This window comes from Anabrus simplex, chromosome 2 (genome assembly GCF_040414725.1).
Source record: "Anabrus simplex isolate iqAnaSimp1 chromosome 2, ASM4041472v1, whole genome shotgun sequence".
NCBI lineage: Eukaryota > Metazoa > Arthropoda > Insecta > Orthoptera > Tettigoniidae > Anabrus > Anabrus simplex.
The window spans coordinates 274,405,292-274,425,574 of NC_090266.1; the positions used below are offsets into that span (position 1 = coordinate 274,405,292).

The 20,283-nt window shown below is 42.9% G+C and overlaps 1 protein-coding gene across 1 annotated transcript in view; it reads left to right on the forward strand.

Moving 5' to 3' along the window:
• Positions 1 to 19,940, forward strand: part of LOC136863511 (lutropin-choriogonadotropic hormone receptor-like) — a 132,775-nt gene extending 112,835 nt beyond the window's left edge. Inside the window, exon 6 of the mRNA XM_068225976.1 lies at positions 19,238 to 19,940. Within this exon, the coding sequence (XP_068082077.1) occupies positions 19,238 to 19,940 (703 nt within the window). The remainder of the gene's footprint in view (positions 1 to 19,237) is intronic.
• The last annotated feature ends 343 nt before the right edge of the window (positions 19,941 to 20,283 follow it).

The following is a 20,283-nucleotide window of genomic DNA, read 5'->3' on the forward strand; positions in this document are numbered from 1 at the left end:
CTTTTTAAGGGGCCATTTGGGAGCTCAAAGTTGGCGGTGCGCGCAATGAATTGTACAGTACATGCCGGCACACGTCAGCGCTCGCGCTCACAGCCAGCGGCTGTCTCGCCTCACCTTCCCTCTCCACTCCTTCGGTTCTCCTCTCTGCCCCACCACATACGGCTGCCTACAGTTGTGTACAGGGGATTGCGGGTGAAGACTGACGTTAGTTGGGACATTTTATTTACAAAGATAAATTCATTACGGATTAAATAAATAATAAAAGTTGTTAAATCACTACTTAACATACAAATAATACATAATCAAATATTATCTGCATCATCATGACATTCAAAGTGTTCAAGAAATGACTTTATTCTAACACAGTCTGGCATTGGTCCATTGTTCATGGCATGATAGTGAAAATCTAACACAAAATGTGAATAACAAAACACAAGACAACAATGTGCGCACCTTGTAAACGAAAAAGTGGTACAATCATTTCCAGCACACTTTTTATCAGTCAAATCATGAAAATTCGTTTGTGAGACAGTATGACATTGTGGTATATTGTCATTAATGGAATAATCACCCGCTTCCCAACCATATTTCAGCATTGGTACAAAACAATCAGCTTGTAATTGGTTATGCGCTAGTACTTGACTAGTTATAATGAAAAGTCTGTTTTTGGGTTTTAATTTTGACTGGCCGTGTAAATTCCTTACCCGGCAAATGTTTTCCATTCGACGGACTAAACATTTTAGTTGTCGGAAGAGTCCAAGATCACACGGCTGGCAATGATACGTAGTTCCTTTCGGTATGTATTCAATTTGTACATGTTTGTTCGTCAGGGATTCAAGTTGTGCATTTTTGCCCTGGCCACTGAATGAATCTATGAGAAGATTTCTTCCGTCTTCCTGTAATTGCGGATGGAAAACGTTTTGAAACCAGTCACGTACATGCCCTTTCCCCATTTTCCCGGAAGATGAACAATCAATTACGACATATTTAAAGGCATCCGTGTAGGCTTTGATACTTTCTTGTACTCTAGGTCAAAACTTTCCATTAATTTCTTGGAAAACGATCAAAAATAAATGTCCCATTTCTCCGGCTTTAGAAATGTGATATTGCACTGTGTGGGAGTGCGTAAAACTATTTTGGCAAACAAGCGTAGCAAGAACGTCTTTCACACCACGAAAATCATAACTTCTCTGTGTTGCCATTTCGTATTCAAATCGGGACTGGTCCGAATTCCAGATATTGGTATGAGGGATCTCTTTCTTTTCTTGCAATTCATTAATGAATGTTACAAACTTTTTAGCCACTTCGTGTCGTACTTCTTCGTCTGTTTTAAACGTTTTACTGACTAGTTTGGTTACTTTTCGGAACCGAATTTTCAAACGCCTTTTAAGGTTTGTCAAGTATAACTCGCTTTGGAGAGAGTGTTTGGGGCAATACAACTCCCTACCCTCACCAATCCGACGCTCAATGTCCGATTTTGTGACATATAAATAACGCATCCTTGCTTTGGTGAACTCTTCTTTCACATAGGCTCGAACCATCGCACATTTCATAATTTCTCCATTGTGTTCAACGTGGTTGACGATTCCATAAATTTGTCTCCGAGTCTTCTTATACTTCCGTACGGCATACACAGGTCCTCGTTCCTTTATTTTTTTGATACATGTCCAACAATGATTCGGAATCATAATCTTCCACTGACTTACGGGGTCTTCCTCGGCCATCACAAGACTGTTATCTTCGTTAAACTCATCTCAGTGTTTGAGATTTTTCGGTGTTTTTGTCCCCTCCTCAACGCCATCTTCGTCTTCTGAATCAATGAAAACGGCTTCTTCCTCCTGAATAAAGTAGCATTTTCCCTCCAAAATTGCATCAAACGTTGTCTTTATTTGTATATACATGATTTTCTCTTCATCAGAAAGCTATGAAGCTTCCTGAATATTAACACCGTGGGCATTAATAAGAGCTGCAATAATGTTGCAAGCGGCCATAACAAAGTAAAGAATCCAATGCGATCTCCTGTATGTGGAATAGCCATCAGTCGTGGAGAACTTGACCGAATAGAATAGGACTCGCCGTCTCATATACACAACAGCTGTTGTCAGCCGTAGTGGCGGGGGACAGAGGAGAACCGAAGGAGGGGAGAGGGAAGGCGAGGCAGGGCAGGCGTTGGCCGTGAGCACTGACGATTGCCAGCATGTACTGTACAATTCAGGGCACGCACCGCCAACTTTGAGCCCCCAAATGCCCCCCCTTAAAAAGACCAGCGAAAAATTAGACTTCCACTACCTGTTTCAGCTTAAAAAGACCTTCACGAATATGTAAAAATCAAATCGAAATTCGCCGTCCGACTTCGCACCGTTCCCTCGTTAGTATCTCTCGTGTATTCCTGGATCCACTGTCTCGTCTTTTCGTGCTCCTGGACTTGCTCCTGTAGCAATTTCTTTAGCTGCTCAAACGGGCATAACTCCTCCACTACCTCCTTTACCACCTTCCTTATAATTTCAATGTCTTCCCAGCTCATGTTGCTACTAATCTGTGGCCCCGGATTTACCTCCACTCCTCCAATGACCAGCTGCACAGTTATCCCCATTGCCGCAAGAAGCACCTTCTCCTTCATTGTCATCTCTACCTTACATTCTTTTCTATTATTATTCGTTCTCTTCCTCATTCTTCCCTGCCATCTCCCGATAGTGACCCTGTACTGTTCAATGCAGATCATCTTCCGAGCTTTCTCCACACACTCCACTTGACCCGACCGCTCCCCCACTCTTTCACCACTCTACACACCGCACGACACGTCTGACCACCTTGCTGGTTTAAGCTAGACTGACATTATTGTAGTTCATAAACGGTAGTGAACTGAATTATACTTGGGGACAGAACATGACGACCTCGCCTCACACCACTACTCTGCGGCTGCAGCCCGATATCTATTAGGACCGAGCTCGATAGCTGCAGTCGCTTAAGTGCGGCCAGTATCAAGTAATCGGGAGATAGTGGGTTCGAGCCCCACTGTCGGCAGCCCTGAAGATGGCTTTCCGTGGTTTCCCATTTTCACACCAGGCAAATGCCGGGGCTGTACCTTAATTAAGGCCACGACCGCTTCCTTCCAATTCCTAGGCCTTTCCTATCCCATCGTCACCATAAGACATATCTGTGTCGGTGCGACGTAAAGCAAAAAAAAAGATATCTATTAGGGGCTTAAAGGATTTACTACGGTAACTGTAGCTGGGGCTGCCAAATCGTCTACTTCATTAGCACCGAAAGAGCCAGAGCAAGAATAAAACACTTTTAAGGACTGCATGTTCATATACGAGGGTTGGGGCTAAAGTCATGGCAACTATTTTTTTCTTGAAGATACCAGTCCGGTTGGAAAATGTGACTTATACAGACGAAAGAACAAGGTGTTAACTACATGTGTGGACAATGAATAGCACTGAAATATCGTAACACACTAATTTATTAGGGTAGTATACAGGGCAGTATGGCCTTCTCGATGCAAAAGAATGACAACACAGTACACATAAAGTTGACATGACAAACCTGGGCCTAGGCAATATCCTGTGGACGGTGCGTTTCTCGATGCCACTTGCCCTCTCTAACTCCAGTAGCGTCCATCGTCTGTCTTCATCCTGGAGCTGCTCGATGACGGCACGTGCCACGTCGGTCCACACACTGACAGGTCGTCACGAACGTTGCTCATCACTGGTTGACACACGTCCTTGCTGAAACTTTCCTACCCACCGTGCTACTGTACGGTATGGTAGGGCATTATTCCCAAAGGCTTCCACTAATTCACTGTGACATTCCATCGCTTTTCTCCCTCGGAGAACGGCTATATTGACGTAAGCGCGCTGCTCAACACGGGTTACTTCCATCTCGCACGACACTCACCAAATGACTGATTTCACAGCCCTCGCTGCGCTACTACCAGCTATCACAGAGCCATCTGTTGTTCCGCATACACACTATACCTGCAGAACTTCCACACGACACATCTACGTTTGTGACCCGTTCACATATCTACAAGGAAAAAAATAGTTGCCATGACTTTTACCCCAATCCAAGTATATGGGTGGGTATGGGTACGGCTCCTTGTCTGAATGATCAGCATAGTGGCTTTCAGTTCGGAGGGGCCGCGGTTTCGTTTCCCGGGCAAGCCTATGGTTTTAACTGCGCCTGGTTAATTCCCGCCGCTCGGAGGCTTGGTGTTTGTTTTCATAAAAACTCACGTCTTCATTTACATGCCCGACTCCTTGCCTGAATGGTCAGCATTGAGGTATTCGGTTCAGCGGGTCCCGGGTTCGATTCCCGGCCGGGTCGGTGAATTTAATCACATCTGATTAATTCTTCTAGCTCGGGGATTGGATATTTGTGCATCTTCCAACACTTTCCTCTTCATATTCAGACAACAAACACGGTTCAAGGATATGATTAAATATTCGAGGTTCGCAACCAATTATACAACGGAGAGACTTCCCGAGTTCGAAGTGACTGCGAAATATTGCCTTCAAACAAGTAAAGAAAACTGTGAAGAACAATATGGCCTCAAAGTGCATATTCGTTGTGCATTGTGCCAAAAATATTTGTGTTTTTATCGTGCGATTAACGCACCTGGTTTATGTTTCACATTCGTTCCGTAACAATGTAGTGACCTTGGCGCGTGGCAGCCTGCCAGTCACTCTCTCTCTCTCTCTCTCTCTCTCTCTCTCTCTCTCTCTCTCTCTCTCTCTCTCTAGCACAACTGCAACTCCACTCCACTGTGCGCCGCGCGAGCCAGCAAGAAGCAAGGGTTGTGCAGTAAGCTGCGTTGTCAAGCGGAATTTGTATTTCGAAACCTTCCAGTTCGAAATGGCAGCTAAATTTTTGTACATCGTTATTTTACGGGTCTCCTCGTGGTCTACGAAATTTCATTGTCTATTTCGATATGACAGTATGGACAGTTCCCTTGTCAACTTACGAATGTGGGATATTATTTTGAACACCTTCGTGGTGATAATATATGGCATTTAAACACAAGAACATGCAATGGCGTACAATTATGAATACTGTTTTGAAATGCAAAGGAATAAAATAGTTTATTTTGAACATAAAAATAACAGCTAGCCCCGCGGTCTAGAGGTAGCGTGCCAACCTCTTACCCGGAGGCCCTGGAGTAGTATAATTGGACAGTTCGGCCGCCTCCTCCTCCTCCCGCCGCCTCCTCCGCCGCCTCCTCCGCCGCCTCCTCCGCCGCCGCCGCCCGCGGGAAATTTGAATTTTGGCGGGAAATTTGAATTTTGGCGGGAGATTTGAATTTGTAAACAAAGCCACGTGCTTTTTGACAGCTGTCATCGACAACAACGCATCGCTAACCTCACTGCTGCCATCTTGACGGGCCTAAACCTCACTAGTGCCAACTTAACCTAACTAGCGTGAGGTAAACAAAGCCACGTGTTTTTTGACAGCCACGTGCTTTTTGACAGACAACAACGCATCGCTAACCTCAGTACTGCCATCTTGACGGGCCTAACCTTAGTGGTACCAACTTAACCTCACTAGCATGAGGTAAACAAAGCCACGTGCTTTTTGACAGCCACGTGCTTTTCGACAGATTTGTAAACAAAACCACGTGCTTTTTGACAGCTGTCATCGACAACAACGCATCGCTAACCTCAGTACTGCCATCTTGACGGGCCTAAACCTTAGTGGTACCAACTTAACCTAACTAGCATGAGGTAAACAAAGCCACGTGCTGTTTTGACAGCCACGTGCTTTTTTGACAGCTGTCATCCGCCATCTTTAAACCACAGTGCACTGTGCTGCCCTCTATATCGCAGTAGCTGCAAAATTCGTCACCTGTCATCGGCAGTGCTGCCATCTTGACGGGTCTAAACCTTAGTGCTACCAACTTAACCTCACTAGCTCGAGATAAACAAATCCACGTGCTTTTTGACAGCCACGTGCTTTTTGATAGCTGTCATCCGCCATCTTTAATCTATAGAGCACAGTGCTGCCCTCTTTAGCTACTTACCTTTGAAATGTGGTGGCGGATAATTTGAAAAATGCTTTTCGACAAGCAGCCATCTTTAATCCAGAGTGCACCGTGCTGCCATCTTTAGTTGAAATGTGGTGGCGGCAAATTCCACGTGCTCTTGTTTGAAAATAAACTCACGTGCTTTTTTGACAGCTACCATCCGCCATCTTTAATCAACAGAGCACAGTGCTGCCCTCTTTAGTTTGAAATGTGGTGGCGGTAAATTCCACGTGCTCTTGTTTGGAAACAAAGCCATGTGCTTTTTTTTGACAGCTGTCATCCGCCATCTTTAATCCAGAGAGCACCGTGCTGCTATCATGCGGGCAATTTCATCACCTGTCATCCGCCATCTTTAATCCACAGAACACCGTGCTGCCCTCTTTACGGCTACTACCTTAAGCATGTAGTAGCGGGCAATTTGAAAAGTTCTGTTAGCTGTCAGCCGCCATCTTTAATCAAGAGTGCACCGTGCTGCCATCTTTAGTTGAAATGTGGTGGCGGCAAATTCCGCGTGCTCTTGTTTAGTAAACAAACTCACGTGCTTTTTTGACAGCTACCATCCGCCATCTTTAATCAACAGAGCATAGTGCTGCCCTCTTTAGTTTGAAATGTGGTGGCGGCAAATTCCACGTGCTCTTGCTTGGTAAACATAGCCACGTGCAGCTGTCATCCGCCATCTTTAATCCAGAGAGCACCGTGCTGCCCTCTTTATCGTAGTAGATGTAAATTCGTCACCTGTCATCCGCAGTGCTGTCATCTTTAGCTAGATACCTTTGAAATGTGGTGGTGGATAATTTAAAAAGAAAAATTCTACAGCAGCCATCTCTCGGCGCTAATTGCATAAGATGGCGGCTATACATAACTCCTTAAGTGTGCTTACGCAAGATGGCTGCTATACACAGGTTCTTATGAGACGCCCTTGGGATGCTTGCGCAAGATGGCAGTTATACATGGCTCCTTATGAGATGCCCTAGGGATGCTTGCGCAAGATGGCGGTTGCTCTTATGAGGCGGCTTAAGGGTCCTTGTACAAGATGGCTTGAGACGCCCTAAGGATGCTTGCGCAAGATGGCGGACACAAGATGGCGGCTATACACAACTCCTTATGAGACGCTTTAAGGGTGCTTGCGCAAGATGGTTGCTACTCTTAGCTTAGAGGCTAACGTGTCGTGCTAGTTCGATTCATTAAATTTAGGGCTTAAATGCAAAATGTTAAATATATCGAAAACGGTGCACCGTAGAGCAAAACGGACAAAATTTTTCTGCCTAATACCTAGGTTCGCAGTATGAGGAACAAGTAAAACATAGTCTAATGATGGGATCAACGGTTCGGTTCCTACTTAGGCCCTTTGGCATTTGCTCTGTTTTAGCTTGTATTGAAGCGAGTCTTCGTAACATGATCAGGTCTAGCTATGGTAGAGAGTATAACGTACCGTGCTGGTTCGATTCATTAAATTTGGAGGCTTAAATGCAAAATGTTAAATATCTCGAAAACGGACAAAATTTTTCCGCCTAATACGTAGGTTCGTAGTATCAGGAACAAGAAAAAACATAGTCTATTGATGAGATCAACGGTTCGATTCCTACTTAAGCCCTTTGGCATTGGCAGCTATCTATTTCTACAAGATGGTGGCTGCTCTTATGAGACACAAGATGGCTTGAGACGTCCTAGGGATGCTTACGCAAGATGGCGGACACAAAATGGTGACTATACATAGCTCCTTATGAGACGGCCTAGGGGTGCTCGCACAAGATGGCGGCTACTCTGATGAAGAAAGCTAGCTTAGAGGCTACTGCGCAAGATAACAGCTGCTGTTATGCATGCGGTGGAGGGCAATTTGAAATTCTATGTGCTTAATCAACAGAGCACCCTGCTGCCCTCTTTAGCTGAAATGTGGTGGTGGATAATTTGAAAAATTCTTTTGACAGCTATCATCTTTAAAAACAATGGCGACTATACATAGGCTGTTAAGGCCTTATCATTCTCCTCCTCCTCCTCCTCCTCCTCCTCCTTCTCTACCTCCTCCTCCGCCTCTTATGTCAAGGCATAGCTTTATATCGAACAAGTTTAAACCTGCATCGCGAAGGCAAGCGTGTGCAGCGATAACATTATTGTACATGTTTAGACTTTCGAAACATAAGAAGAGTAGAATCAAACGCTGTACTCGATACGACATGTGATCAGAACATTGATTGATGCGTTCAGAAAACAAAATAAGTGATCAAGACTAGAATCGAACACTGTACTCAATACATCATGTGTTTAGAATATGTCATGGGATACCCTTGTTCTAAGAAGATCAGATTGAAACATAACAAGACTAGAATAGAACACTGTAATCGATGTTGTTAACTTCAACATGTGATCAGAACATTGATTGATGTGTTCAGAACACAAAATAAGTGATCATGACTAGAATCGAACACTGTACTCGATACAACATGTGATCAGAACATTGATCGATGTGTTCAGAACACAAAATAAGTGATCAAGACTAGAATCGAACACTGTACTCAATACAACATGTGTTTAGAACATGTTAGGGGGTACCCTTGTTCTAAGAAGATCAGAATGAAACATAACAAGACTAGAATCGAACACTGTAATCGATGTTTTTAACCTCAACATATGATCAGAACATTGTTTGATGTGTTCAGAGCAAAAGTACAATTTTGATGATTTGCTTAGTGTAAAATCAAAAACTATGGAAACACACTGTGCACATATCGCGTAGCTAACTCGCTCAGTAAGCAATATTGCAAAACTACAACTTCAATGATTTGCATAGTGTAAAAATCAAAAACACACTGTACCCATACTGCGCAGCTAACTCGCTCGGTAAACGATATAGCCAAAGTATAACTTCAAATTATTTACCTTCTATCATTCGTCTTGTGTGTGAAAATCAGTCGAACAAGTTATCGCATAAACATGGCTGAAAAAAAAATCGTGATAGGGTATGGAACCCAGGGGTTACATCTTATCAGAAGGGGCAAAAAGGATGAAAGGACTCTTCCTCCTCCTTACCGCACATTCCTTGTAGGGCTAATTGGCTGAAGGGCTAATGGGCAAAAGGGCTAATGGGCTAAAGGGCTAATGGGCTAATGGGCAAAAGGGCTAATGGGCTAAAGGGCTAAAGGAGCAACAACCTCATCGATCGCTATCAGCAAGAACGCTTGTACTTTGTTAAGCGTAGAAAATTAATCTTTATTTGTAAATGGTTTCATGTTCATAACAAGGAATGGAACCTAGGGGTTACGTCTTACGTAATAAAATCCCCGAGGTGCGACGAGTTTCGTTTTTTTAACTAGTGTTTGGAACACTGAACTTTTCAAGATGGCAAGAGTGAGGTTAGCAATGTTCTGTTGTTGGATTATAAATTCCGCGCTACAACATGCATAAGGTGGCAGCCTTGAGGTTTACTGCCGTAAAGATGACAAGAGTGAGGTTAACAATGTTCTGTTGTTGGATTTTAAATTCCGCGCTCTAACATGCGTAAGGTGGCAGCCTTGAGGTTTACCGCCGTAAAGATGGCAGCAGTGAGGTTAGCGACGCTCTATTGTCCTTCAAAGTGAGGTTAGGGTTCGTCAAGAAGACAGCTGTCAAAAAAGCACGTGGCTATGTTTACCAAACAAGAGCACGTAGTCGTGACGTCACGGTCACGTAGTATGTTGCCTCAGCATGCAAAGTTCAATGTCTAGACCTACGTAGTAAACATTCTGCTATGTTCACAAGATTTTTTACACATAACTATTCTTTATGCTTTAAGTTCATGCACATAGGCTTTGCTAAGATAGCAGCACAAACACATGCGAACTTTGTACATTCTAATAGAATAAGTTTAGTACTGTGTGCATCATGGATACATGATGTGTGCACGCATTTAAACTTGACTATACGTAATGCTGCTGCTTTGTTTACAAGATTTTTATACATTGCTATTCTTTATGCTTTAAGTTCGTGCTCACACAAGCGATACTCGTACGCTCTGACAGGAGAAGTTTAGTACGATAGTCGATACATACATTATCGATAGGTGATGTGTACACGCTTTAGAACATAACTCTTCTTTGTGCTTTAAGTTCGTGCACATGGATTAGGGATACACAAAAGCGATTGCTACATGCTCTAGCGGAAGAAGTCTAGTACGATAGTCGTTTCATGCAAAATCATTAAGTAATGTGTACACGCTTTGAAACAAGGCTATTCTTTGTACTCTAAGTTCATGCGTACATGTTATGCTAAGATAGCAGCACAATCTAGCGCAAGAAGTTTAGTACGATATTTGATGCATGCAAAATCGATAGGTGACGTGTACACGCTTTGAAGCATGGCTATTCTTTGTACTTTAAGTACATGGGTATAGGTTATGCTAAGATACCAGCACAATCTAGCGGAAGAAGTTTAGTACGAGATTCGATGCATGCAAAATCGATAGGTGATGTGTACACACTTTGAAACATAGCTATTCTTTGTACTTTAAGTTCATGTGTATGAGTTATGCTAAGATAGCAGCACAACCTAGCGGAAGAAGTTTTGTACGAGAGTCGATACATGCAAAGTCGATAGGTAATGTGTACACGCTTTGAAACATGGCTATTCTTTGTACCTTAAAGTCATGCGTATAGGTTATGCTAAGATAGCAGCACAATCTAGCGGAAGAAGTTTAGTACGATATTCGATATTCGATACATACATTATCGATAGGTAATGTGTACACGCTTTGAAAACAAGGCTATTCTTTGTACTTTAAGTTCATGCGTCTTAGTTATGCTTGCGATAGTTGATGCATGTAAAATCGATAGGTTATGCTATGATAGCAGAACACTTACACGATTTTAGCACAATCTAGTGGAAGAAGTTTAGTACGAGAGTCGATGCTTGCAAAATCATTAGGTAATGTGTACACGCTTTGAAACAAGGCTATTCTTTGTACTTTAAGTTCATGCGTCTTAGTTATGCTAAGATAGCGGCACATTCTACCTGAAGAAGTTTTGCACGAGAGTCGATACATGCAAAATCGATAGTTGATGTGTACACGCTTTGAAACATGACTATTCATTGTACTTTAAGTTCATGGGTATAGGTTATGCTAAGATAGCAGCACAATCTAGCGGAAGAAATTTAGTACGAGATTCGATGAATGCAAAATCAATAAGTAATGTGTACACGCTTTGAAACATGGCTATTCTTCATACTTTAAGTTCATGTGTATAAGTTATGCTAAGATAGCAGCACAACCTAGCGGAAGAAGTTTAGTACGATATTTGTTGCATGCAAAGTCGATAGGTAATGTGTACACGCTTTGAAACATGGCTATTCTTTGTACCATAAGGTCATGCGTATAGGTTACGCTAAGATAGCAGCACAATCTAGCGGAAGAAGTTTAGTATGAGAGTCGATGCTTGCAAAATCGATAGGCAATGTGTACACGTTTTGAGACATAGCTATTCTTTGTTCTTTAAGTTCATGCGTCTTAGTTATGCTGAGATAGCAGCACAATCTACCTGCAGAAGTTTAGTACGAGAGTCGATACATGCAAATTCGATAGTTGATGTGTACACGCTTTGAAACATGACTATTCATTGTACTTTAAGTTCATGGGTATAGGTTATGCTAAGATAGCAGCACAATCTAGCGGAAGAAATTTAGTACGATATTTGATGCATGCAAAATCAATAAGTAATGTGTACACGCTTTGAAACATGGCTATTCTTTGTACTTTAAGTTCATGTGTATAAGTTATGCTAAGATAGCAGCACAACCTAGCGGAAGAAGTTTAGTACGATATTTGTTGCATGCAAAGTCGATAGGTAATGTGTACACGCTTTGAAACATGGCTATTCTTTGTACTTTAAGGTTATGCTAAGATAGCAGCACAATCCAGCGGAAGAAGGTTAGTACGAGAGTCGATGTGTGCAAAATCGATAGGTGATGTGTACACGCTCTGAAACATGGCTGTTCATTGTACTTTAAAGTCATGCTAAGATAGCAGCACGATCTAGCGGATGAAGTTTAGTTCGATGGTCGATGCATGTAAAATCGATAGGTCATGTGTACACGCTTTGAAACATAGCAATTCATACTGCTGCTCTGTTCCCAAGACTTTTAAGCATAGCTAACCCTAATACTGCTCTTAACGACGTCGAGCTAAGGATTGATTACGTGACCGTGACGTCACGGCTACGTGCTCTTGTTTGGTAAACATAGCCACGTGCTTTTTTGACAGCTGTCTTCTTGACGAACCCTAACCTCACTTTGAAGGACAATAGAGCGTCGGTAACCTCACTGCTGCCATCTTTACGGCGGTAAACCTGAAGGCTGCCACCTTACGCATGTTAGAGCGCGGAATTTAAAATCCAACAACAGAACATTGTTAACCTCACTCTTGTCATCTTTACGGCAGTAAACCTCAAGGCTGCCACCTTATGCATGTTGTAGCGCGGAATTTATAATCCAACAACAGAACATTGCTAACCTCACTCTTGCCATCTTGAAAAGTTCAGTGTTCCAAACACTAGTTAAAAAAACGAAACTCGTCGCACCTCGGGGATTTTATTACGTAAGACGTAACCCCTAGGTTCCATTCCTTGTTATGAACATGAAACCATTTACAAATAAAGATTAATTTTCTACGCTTAACAAAGTACAAGCGTTCTTGCTGATAGCGATCGATGAGGTTGTTGCTCCTTTAGCCCTTTAGCCCATTAGCCCTTTTGCCCATTAGCCCATTAGCCCTTTAGCCCATTAGCCCTTTTGCCCATTAGCCCTTCAGCCAATTAGCCCTACAAGGAATGTGCGGTAAGGAGGAGGAAGAGTCCTTTCATCCTTTTTGCCCCTTCTGATAAGATGTAACCCCTGGGTTCCATACCCTATCACGATTTTTTTTTCAGCCATGTTTATGCGATAACTTGTTCGACTGATTTTCACACACAAGACGAATGATAGAAGGTAAGTAATTTGAAGTTATACTTTGGCTATATCGTTTACCGAGCGAGTTAGCTGCGCAGTATGGGAACAGTGTGTTTTTGATTTTTACACTATGCAAATCATTGAAGTTGTAGTTTTGCAATATTGCTTACTGAGCGAGTTAGCTACGCGATATGTGCACAGTGTGTTTCCATAGTTTTTGATTTTACACTAAGCAAATCATCAAAATTGTACTTTTGCTCTGAACACATCAAACAATGTTCTGATCATATGTTGAGGTTAACAACATCGATTACAGTGTTCGATTCTAGTCTTGTTATGTTTCATTCTGATCTTCTTAGAACAAGGGTACCCCCTAACATGTTCTAAACACATGTTGTATTGAGTACAGTGTTCGATTCTAGTCTTGATCACTTATTTTGTGTTCTGAACACATCGATCAATGTTCTGATCACATGTTGTATCGAGTACAGTGTTCGATTCTAGTCATGATCACTTATTTTGTGTTCTGAACACATCAATCAATGTTCTGATCACATGTTGAAGTTAACAACATCGATTACAGTGTTCTATTCTAGTCTTGTTATGTTTCAATCTGATCTTCTTAGAACAAGGGTATCCCATGACATATTCTAAACACATGATGTATTGAGTACAGTGTTCGATTCTAGTCTTGATCACTTATTTTGTTTTCTGAACGCATCAATCAATGTTCTGATCACATGTCGTATCGAGTACAGCGTTTGATTCTACTCTTCTTATGTTTCGAAAGTCTAAACATGTACAATAATGTTATCGCTGCACACGCTTGCCTTCGCGATGCAGGTTTAAACTTGTTCGATATAAAGCTATGCCTTGACATAAGAGGCGGAGGAGGAGGTAGAGAAGGAGGAGGAGGAGGAGGAGGAGGAGGAGGAGGAGGAGGAGAATGATAAGGCCTTAACAGCCTATGTATAGTCGCCATTGTTTTTAAAGATGATAGCTGTCAAAAGAATTTTTCAAATTATCCACCACCACATTTCAGCTAAAGAGGGCAGCAGGGTGCTCTGTTGATTAAGCACATAGAATTTCAAATTGCCCTCCACCGCATGCATAACAGCAGCTGTTATCTTGCGCAGTAGCCTCTAAGCTAGCTTTCTTCATCAGAGTAGCCGCCATCTTGTGCGAGCACCCCTAGGCCGTCTCATAAGGAGCTATGTATAGTCACCATTTTGTGTCCGCCATCTTGCGTAAGCATCCCTAGGACGTCTCAAGCCATCTTGTGTCTCATAAGAGCAGCCACCATCTTGTAGAAATAGATAGCTGCCAATGCCAAAGGGCTTAAGTAGGAATCGAACCGTTGATCTCATCAATAGACTATGTTTTTTCTTGTTCCTGATACTACGAACCTACGTATTAGGCGGAAAAATTTTGTCCGTTTTCGAGATATTTAACATTTTGCATTTAAGCCTCCAAATTTAATGAATCGAACCAGCACGGTACGTTATACTCTCTACCATAGCTAGACCTGATCATGTTACGAAGACTCGCTTCAATACAAGCTAAAACAGAGCAAATGCCAAAGGGCCTAAGTAGGAACCGAACCGTTGATCCCATCATTAGACTATGTTTTACTTGTTCCTCATACTGCGAACCTAGGTATTAGGCAGAAAAATTTTGTCCGTTTTGCTCTACGGTGCACCGTTTTCGATATATTTAACATTTTGCATTTAAGCCCTAAATTTAATGAATCGAACTAGCACGACACGTTAGCCTCTAAGCTAAGAGTAGCAACCATCTTGCGCAAGCACCCTTAAAGCGTCTCATAAGGAGTTGTGTATAGCCGCCATCTTGTGTCCGCCATCTTGCGCAAGCATCCTTAGGGCGTCTCAAGCCATCTTGTACAAGGACCCTTAAGCCGCCTCATAAGAGCAACCGCCATCTTGCGCAAGCATCCCTAGGGCATCTCATAAGGAGCCATGTATAACTGCCATCTTGCGCAAGCATCCCAAGGGCGTCTCATAAGAACCTGTGTATAGCAGCCATCTTGCGTAAGCACACTTAAGGAGTTATGTATAGCCGCCATCTTATGCAATTAGCGCCGAGAGATGGCTGCTGTAGAATTTTTCTTTTTAAATTATCCACCACCACATTTCAAAGGTATCTAGCTAAAGATGACAGCACTGCGGATGACAGGTGACGAATTTACATCTACTACGATAAAGAGGGCAGCACGGTGCTCTCTGGATTAAAGATGGCGGATGACAGCTGCACGTGGCTATGTTTACCAAGCAAGAGCACGTGGAATTTGCCGCCACCACATTTCAAACTAAAGAGGGCAGCACTATGCTCTGTTGATTAAAGATGGCGGATGGTAGCTGTCAAAAAAGCACGTGAGTTTGTTTACTAAACAAGAGCACGCGGAATTTGCCGCCACCACATTTCAACTAAAGATGGCAGCACGGTGCACTCTTGATTAAAGATGGCGGCTGACAGCTAACAGAACTTTTCAAATTGCCCGCTACTACATGCTTAAGGTAGTAGCCGTAAAGAGGGCAGCACGGTGTTCTGTGGATTAAAGATGGCGGATGACAGGTGATGAAATTGCCCGCATGATAGCAGCACGGTGCTCTCTGGATTAAAGATGGCGGATGACAGCTGTCAAAAAAAAGCACATGGCTTTGTTTCCAAACAAGAGCACGTGGAATTTACCGCCACCACATTTCAAACTAAAGAGGGCAGCACTGTGCTCTGTTGATTAAAGATGGCGGATGGTAGCTGTCAAAAAAGCACGTGAGTTTGTTTTCAAACAAGAGCACGTGGAATTTGCCGCCACCACATTTCAACTAAAGATGGCAGCACGGTGCACTCTGGATTAAAGATGGCTGCTTGTCGAAAAGCATTTTTCAAATTATCCGCCACCACATTTCAAAGGTAAGTAGCTAAAGAGGGCAGCACTGTGCTCTATAGATTAAAGATGGCGGATGACAGCTATCAAAAAGCACGTGGCTGTCAAAAAGCACGTGGATTTGTTTATCTCGAGCTAGTGAGGTTAAGTTGGTAGCACTAAGGTTTAGACCCGTCAAGATGGCAGCACTGCCGATGACAGGTGACGAATTTTGCAGCTACTGCGATATAGAGGGCAGCACAGTGCACTGTGGTTTAAAGATGGCGGATGACAGCTGTCAAAAAAGCACGTGGCTGTCAAAACAGCACGTGGCTTTGTTTACCTCATGCTAGTTAGGTTAAGTTGGTACCACTAAGGTTTAGGCCCGTCAAGATGGCAGTACTGAGGTTAGCGATGCGTTGTTGTCGATGACAGCTGTCAAAAAGCACGTGGCTTTGTTTACAAATCTGTTGAAAAGCACGTGGCTGTCAAAAAGCACGTGGCTTTGTTTACCTCATGCTAGTTAGGTTAAGTTGGTACCACTAAGGTTTAGGCCTGTCAAGATGGCAGTACTGAGGTTAGCGATGCGTTGTTGTCTGTCAAAAAGCACGTGGCTGTCAAAAAACACGTGGCTTTGTTTACCTCACGCTAGTTAGGTTAAGTTGGTACTAGTGAGGTTTAGGCCCGTCAAGATGGCAGCAGTGAGGTTAGCGATGCGTTGTTGTCGATGACAGCTGTCAAAAAGCACGTGGCTTTGTTTACAAATTCAAATCTCGCGCCAAAATTCAAATTTCCCGCCAAAATTCAAATTTCCCGCCGGCGGAGGAGGCGGAGGAGGCGGCGGAGGAGGCGGCGGGAGGAGGAGGAGGCGGCCGAACCCGCTTATTATACTACTCCCTGGCTTTGATTCCCATCCAGGTTATGGATTTTAACCTGTATCTGAGGGCTGGTTCGAGGTCCACTCAGCCTACGGGATTACAATTGAGGAGCTATCTGACGGTGAGATGGGCGGCCCCGGTCTAGAAAGCCAAGAATAACGGCCGAGAGGACTCGTCATGCTGACCACACGACACCTCGCAATCTGCAGGCCTACGGGCTGAGCAGCGGTGGCTTCGTAGGCCAAGGCCCTTCGGGGCTGTTGCGCCATGGGGTTTGGTTTTATAAATATGACATAAAACACTATTAAGTATAAAAATATAATTCTCTTAATTACAGCATTGATATGTACATACAGATGGAAGATATCAATTAATTAATCTAACAATGTGACATAGAGGGCGTGAAAAACTCAATCAGGCACGAATTTGCGCTTGTAGCTCTTGCGTTTTTTGGACTTGCTCAGGACAGTCTCGTTTGATGCTCCAGCAATAGTCTGCCAACATATGCCTATCCCATCGCCCTTTATAACACTTCCATTTTCTGAAGGTCTTGATGGAAGCGCTCTCTGCTCATCGCTACCATCCCAAGGATTTTCGAGAAATTGATCAAGATGGCTATTCAGGAAGTGCATCTTATTACTTATGTTGCATCCAACATCGCAAAATACCTTTAGCACTCTTTGAACCAGAAGTACAAGGTTTTCTACCTTCTTGTTACCAAGGAAGTTCTTAATAACTGGTATATTCATGCTGCCCTCTCCTTTTGATCCACCTTCTTGACAAATTCCTCGTCACGTATAAGGGATCGAATGTGAGGACCATCAAACACACCTGTTTTTATTTTCTCGAATGACAGACCAGGAAAAGCAGAAACAATGTGTTGAAAACATTCATGTTCAGTATTCAGAGCCTTTACAAATGGCTTCATCAAGCCCAACTTGATATGAAGCTGAGGATGGGGAGGAAAGATGATTCTGTCTCGACTGACAATACGTTCATTCACAATATTTGGCATCCCTACTTCGAGAGTTTCACGTTCGGGCCACAGGTAGCAAGGATATTTCGTGAAACCTTTTCCTTGTCCAAGGAAGAAGTTTACCATTTTAAGATCCACGCGAATAATCCAGTTATGGTCAGGATATTTTAGTAAGTTGATCATTGATTTGATGCCATTTTAATTAAAAGGAATAGTGGTTGTTGTTATTGTCCCCTAACTTTAGTGTAAAACAAAAACCTATAACAATAATGCAATTTTTTTAAAAAAAATAGAACATTCAGCGTAAAAACCAAAAGCTGCAACAGTAATTACAACTCATATTGCATTAAAAGTAGAGCATGCACAGGAAAAGTGACTTCATATTTGGAATTGGCGAAGCCAAAGTACATAGGAAGAGTTGAAAAATCTCACACAACAGACAATTGCAACAAAAATGTTCCCCTGTGTTATCAGTAAGCGTTTGGTGTGTTCACTCGCTTGAATGAAATGAGTCTGTTCACTCGTGACCGATATCAGTGAGTGGCGAATGAAATTAGTTTGTTCACTCGCAGATACGTATTATTTGGCACCGGTTTCGAAAATGAGTTTATTTCAGTGCCCCCGTTAACTTCATCAGTTGCTGTTTGAGCTACTCGTTAAAAATGCACTGAATTTTGCTCCTGAATCTTTCCATATTACCTCATGGACAGCAGTCTCTCCCACAGTAACTTCAAATAAAAGCGATCAACTCACGAAAACTTTTTCTCGCGTTTTCGACTCTTTGAGGACGACACGCACCTCTGGCAATTCAGTTGGACAACAGGCACAGAATGCTTCGCCCTCTGAAGTTTTTAAGGCCCCTTCGCTCGGGGGAATCACCGCGTAACAGAACACCCTCCTTTGCCTTTAACGGCTCGATATAATCTCCATTTTCTCTTAAGTCGCAGAATTACGGCATATGACAGTCGGACATGACTCCATGAATTATATTTTCATTACTCCGCGTTTTTATGACACTTGAATCGGCCCTGTAGGCTAGATATCAATCAGTCTGCGGGTGTTTTCAGCTTTGGAGTTTCTCATATTAATTTTATTGTGCTTCCGCTGGCGAGAGTATATTCCCGAACAAGTTGGCTAGGCATGGGTTTTTTAATTCATCGCTCCCTCTCTCTCTGCTATTAGTAATTCTCTCTCTCCACTTTTGGTTCGAAGCTCTCCGCTCTTTGTCTGCCATACCTATGAACTTAGCCCTCCCTAACAGCGGGCTACCGTTTCGCGGCCTAGGGACTGCACTCGACGCACCAAATGCGCTCTAAATGGGTGCTGGCATCGCCGCCTGATAGGGTTCACTATATATTCCCTTTACTTCTGCCATCACTGATTAATTTCTTTCACTTTCTATACTATCCTCTTCCTCTGGTCTTTCAGAATAATAATAAGAAGAAGAATATGATAACTACTATTAATACTATTTTAATATGATGATATTAATATTATTAATGTTGAATATGCAGTGCTTTTACCCAAATCACCCATTGTAACTTAATTTTTCATCATATTGCTTACAGCTTATGTTTACCGATGGAGAACAAGCACATAAGTGATCGGATCTACTTGGCCACTCTGCTGCTGATGAATGGTCTCGCCTTCATTCTGATCTGTGTGTGTTATGGCCGTATCTACTGTAACATCAGTGGCCATGATTCCGTGGCAGCACGTTCTGACACTACTGTGGCAAAGAGAATGGCTTTATTGGTCTTCACAGATTTTGCATGCTGGGCGCCCATTGCATTCTTTGGTCTGACTGCTGTGGCAGGCTATCCTCTTATTGATGTACCACGTGCCAAAATACTTCTGGTCTTCTTCTACCCCCTTAATTCCTGTGCTAATCCATATCTCTATGCCCTTCTCACTAAGCAGTACCGCCGAGATCTGTTCACTCTGTTGAGTCGTCATGGCTGGTGTGCTAGGAAGGCCTCACGCTACAAGCAGGGGATGACTGCCGCCAATAACTCGGCTCCTCCTAATGGTAAGATGACTTCAGGCAGCCCCAAACAAAGTCAAGCTGATTCTCAATGTAACCATGTGACTTCCGATGGCCTGAGTAGCAGCGGGCGAGAGGCAAGTACACACCGTGGGTCCCCACATCCACTGCGCAACAGTAACACTCGACTCAATCTCAGCAGTGAACAAGAAATGATTCTCAAACGAGTCCTAGATATAACAGTGTCAACATCTGAAGACACTCCCATCTCTGACTCTCATATCTAGATCAACTTACTCCTGCCATATAAGACAGCCATAGCACCAACCCACCCTCACAGTTTCCATCTCAGTTTCCAGATTTAACAACATTGAATAAGATCTGAAGTTATGTTTGATCAGCTGGTTTAAATTGGTATCCCACACCATTCACTTTCATTCTTCATCAGTATAAACAAAACAAAAATCCCCAAGAGGTAAGAAAGACTAACAGTACTGAAAGTATATCTGTCGATGTCAACATAAGGTTTATGTTCTTCATTTGATAGCTCTGATTTCAATCTGCATATTCTATGTTTAATGTTTAATATTTAACTTGTAATTTCTTGGACACTGAATTTATCTCTTTTGG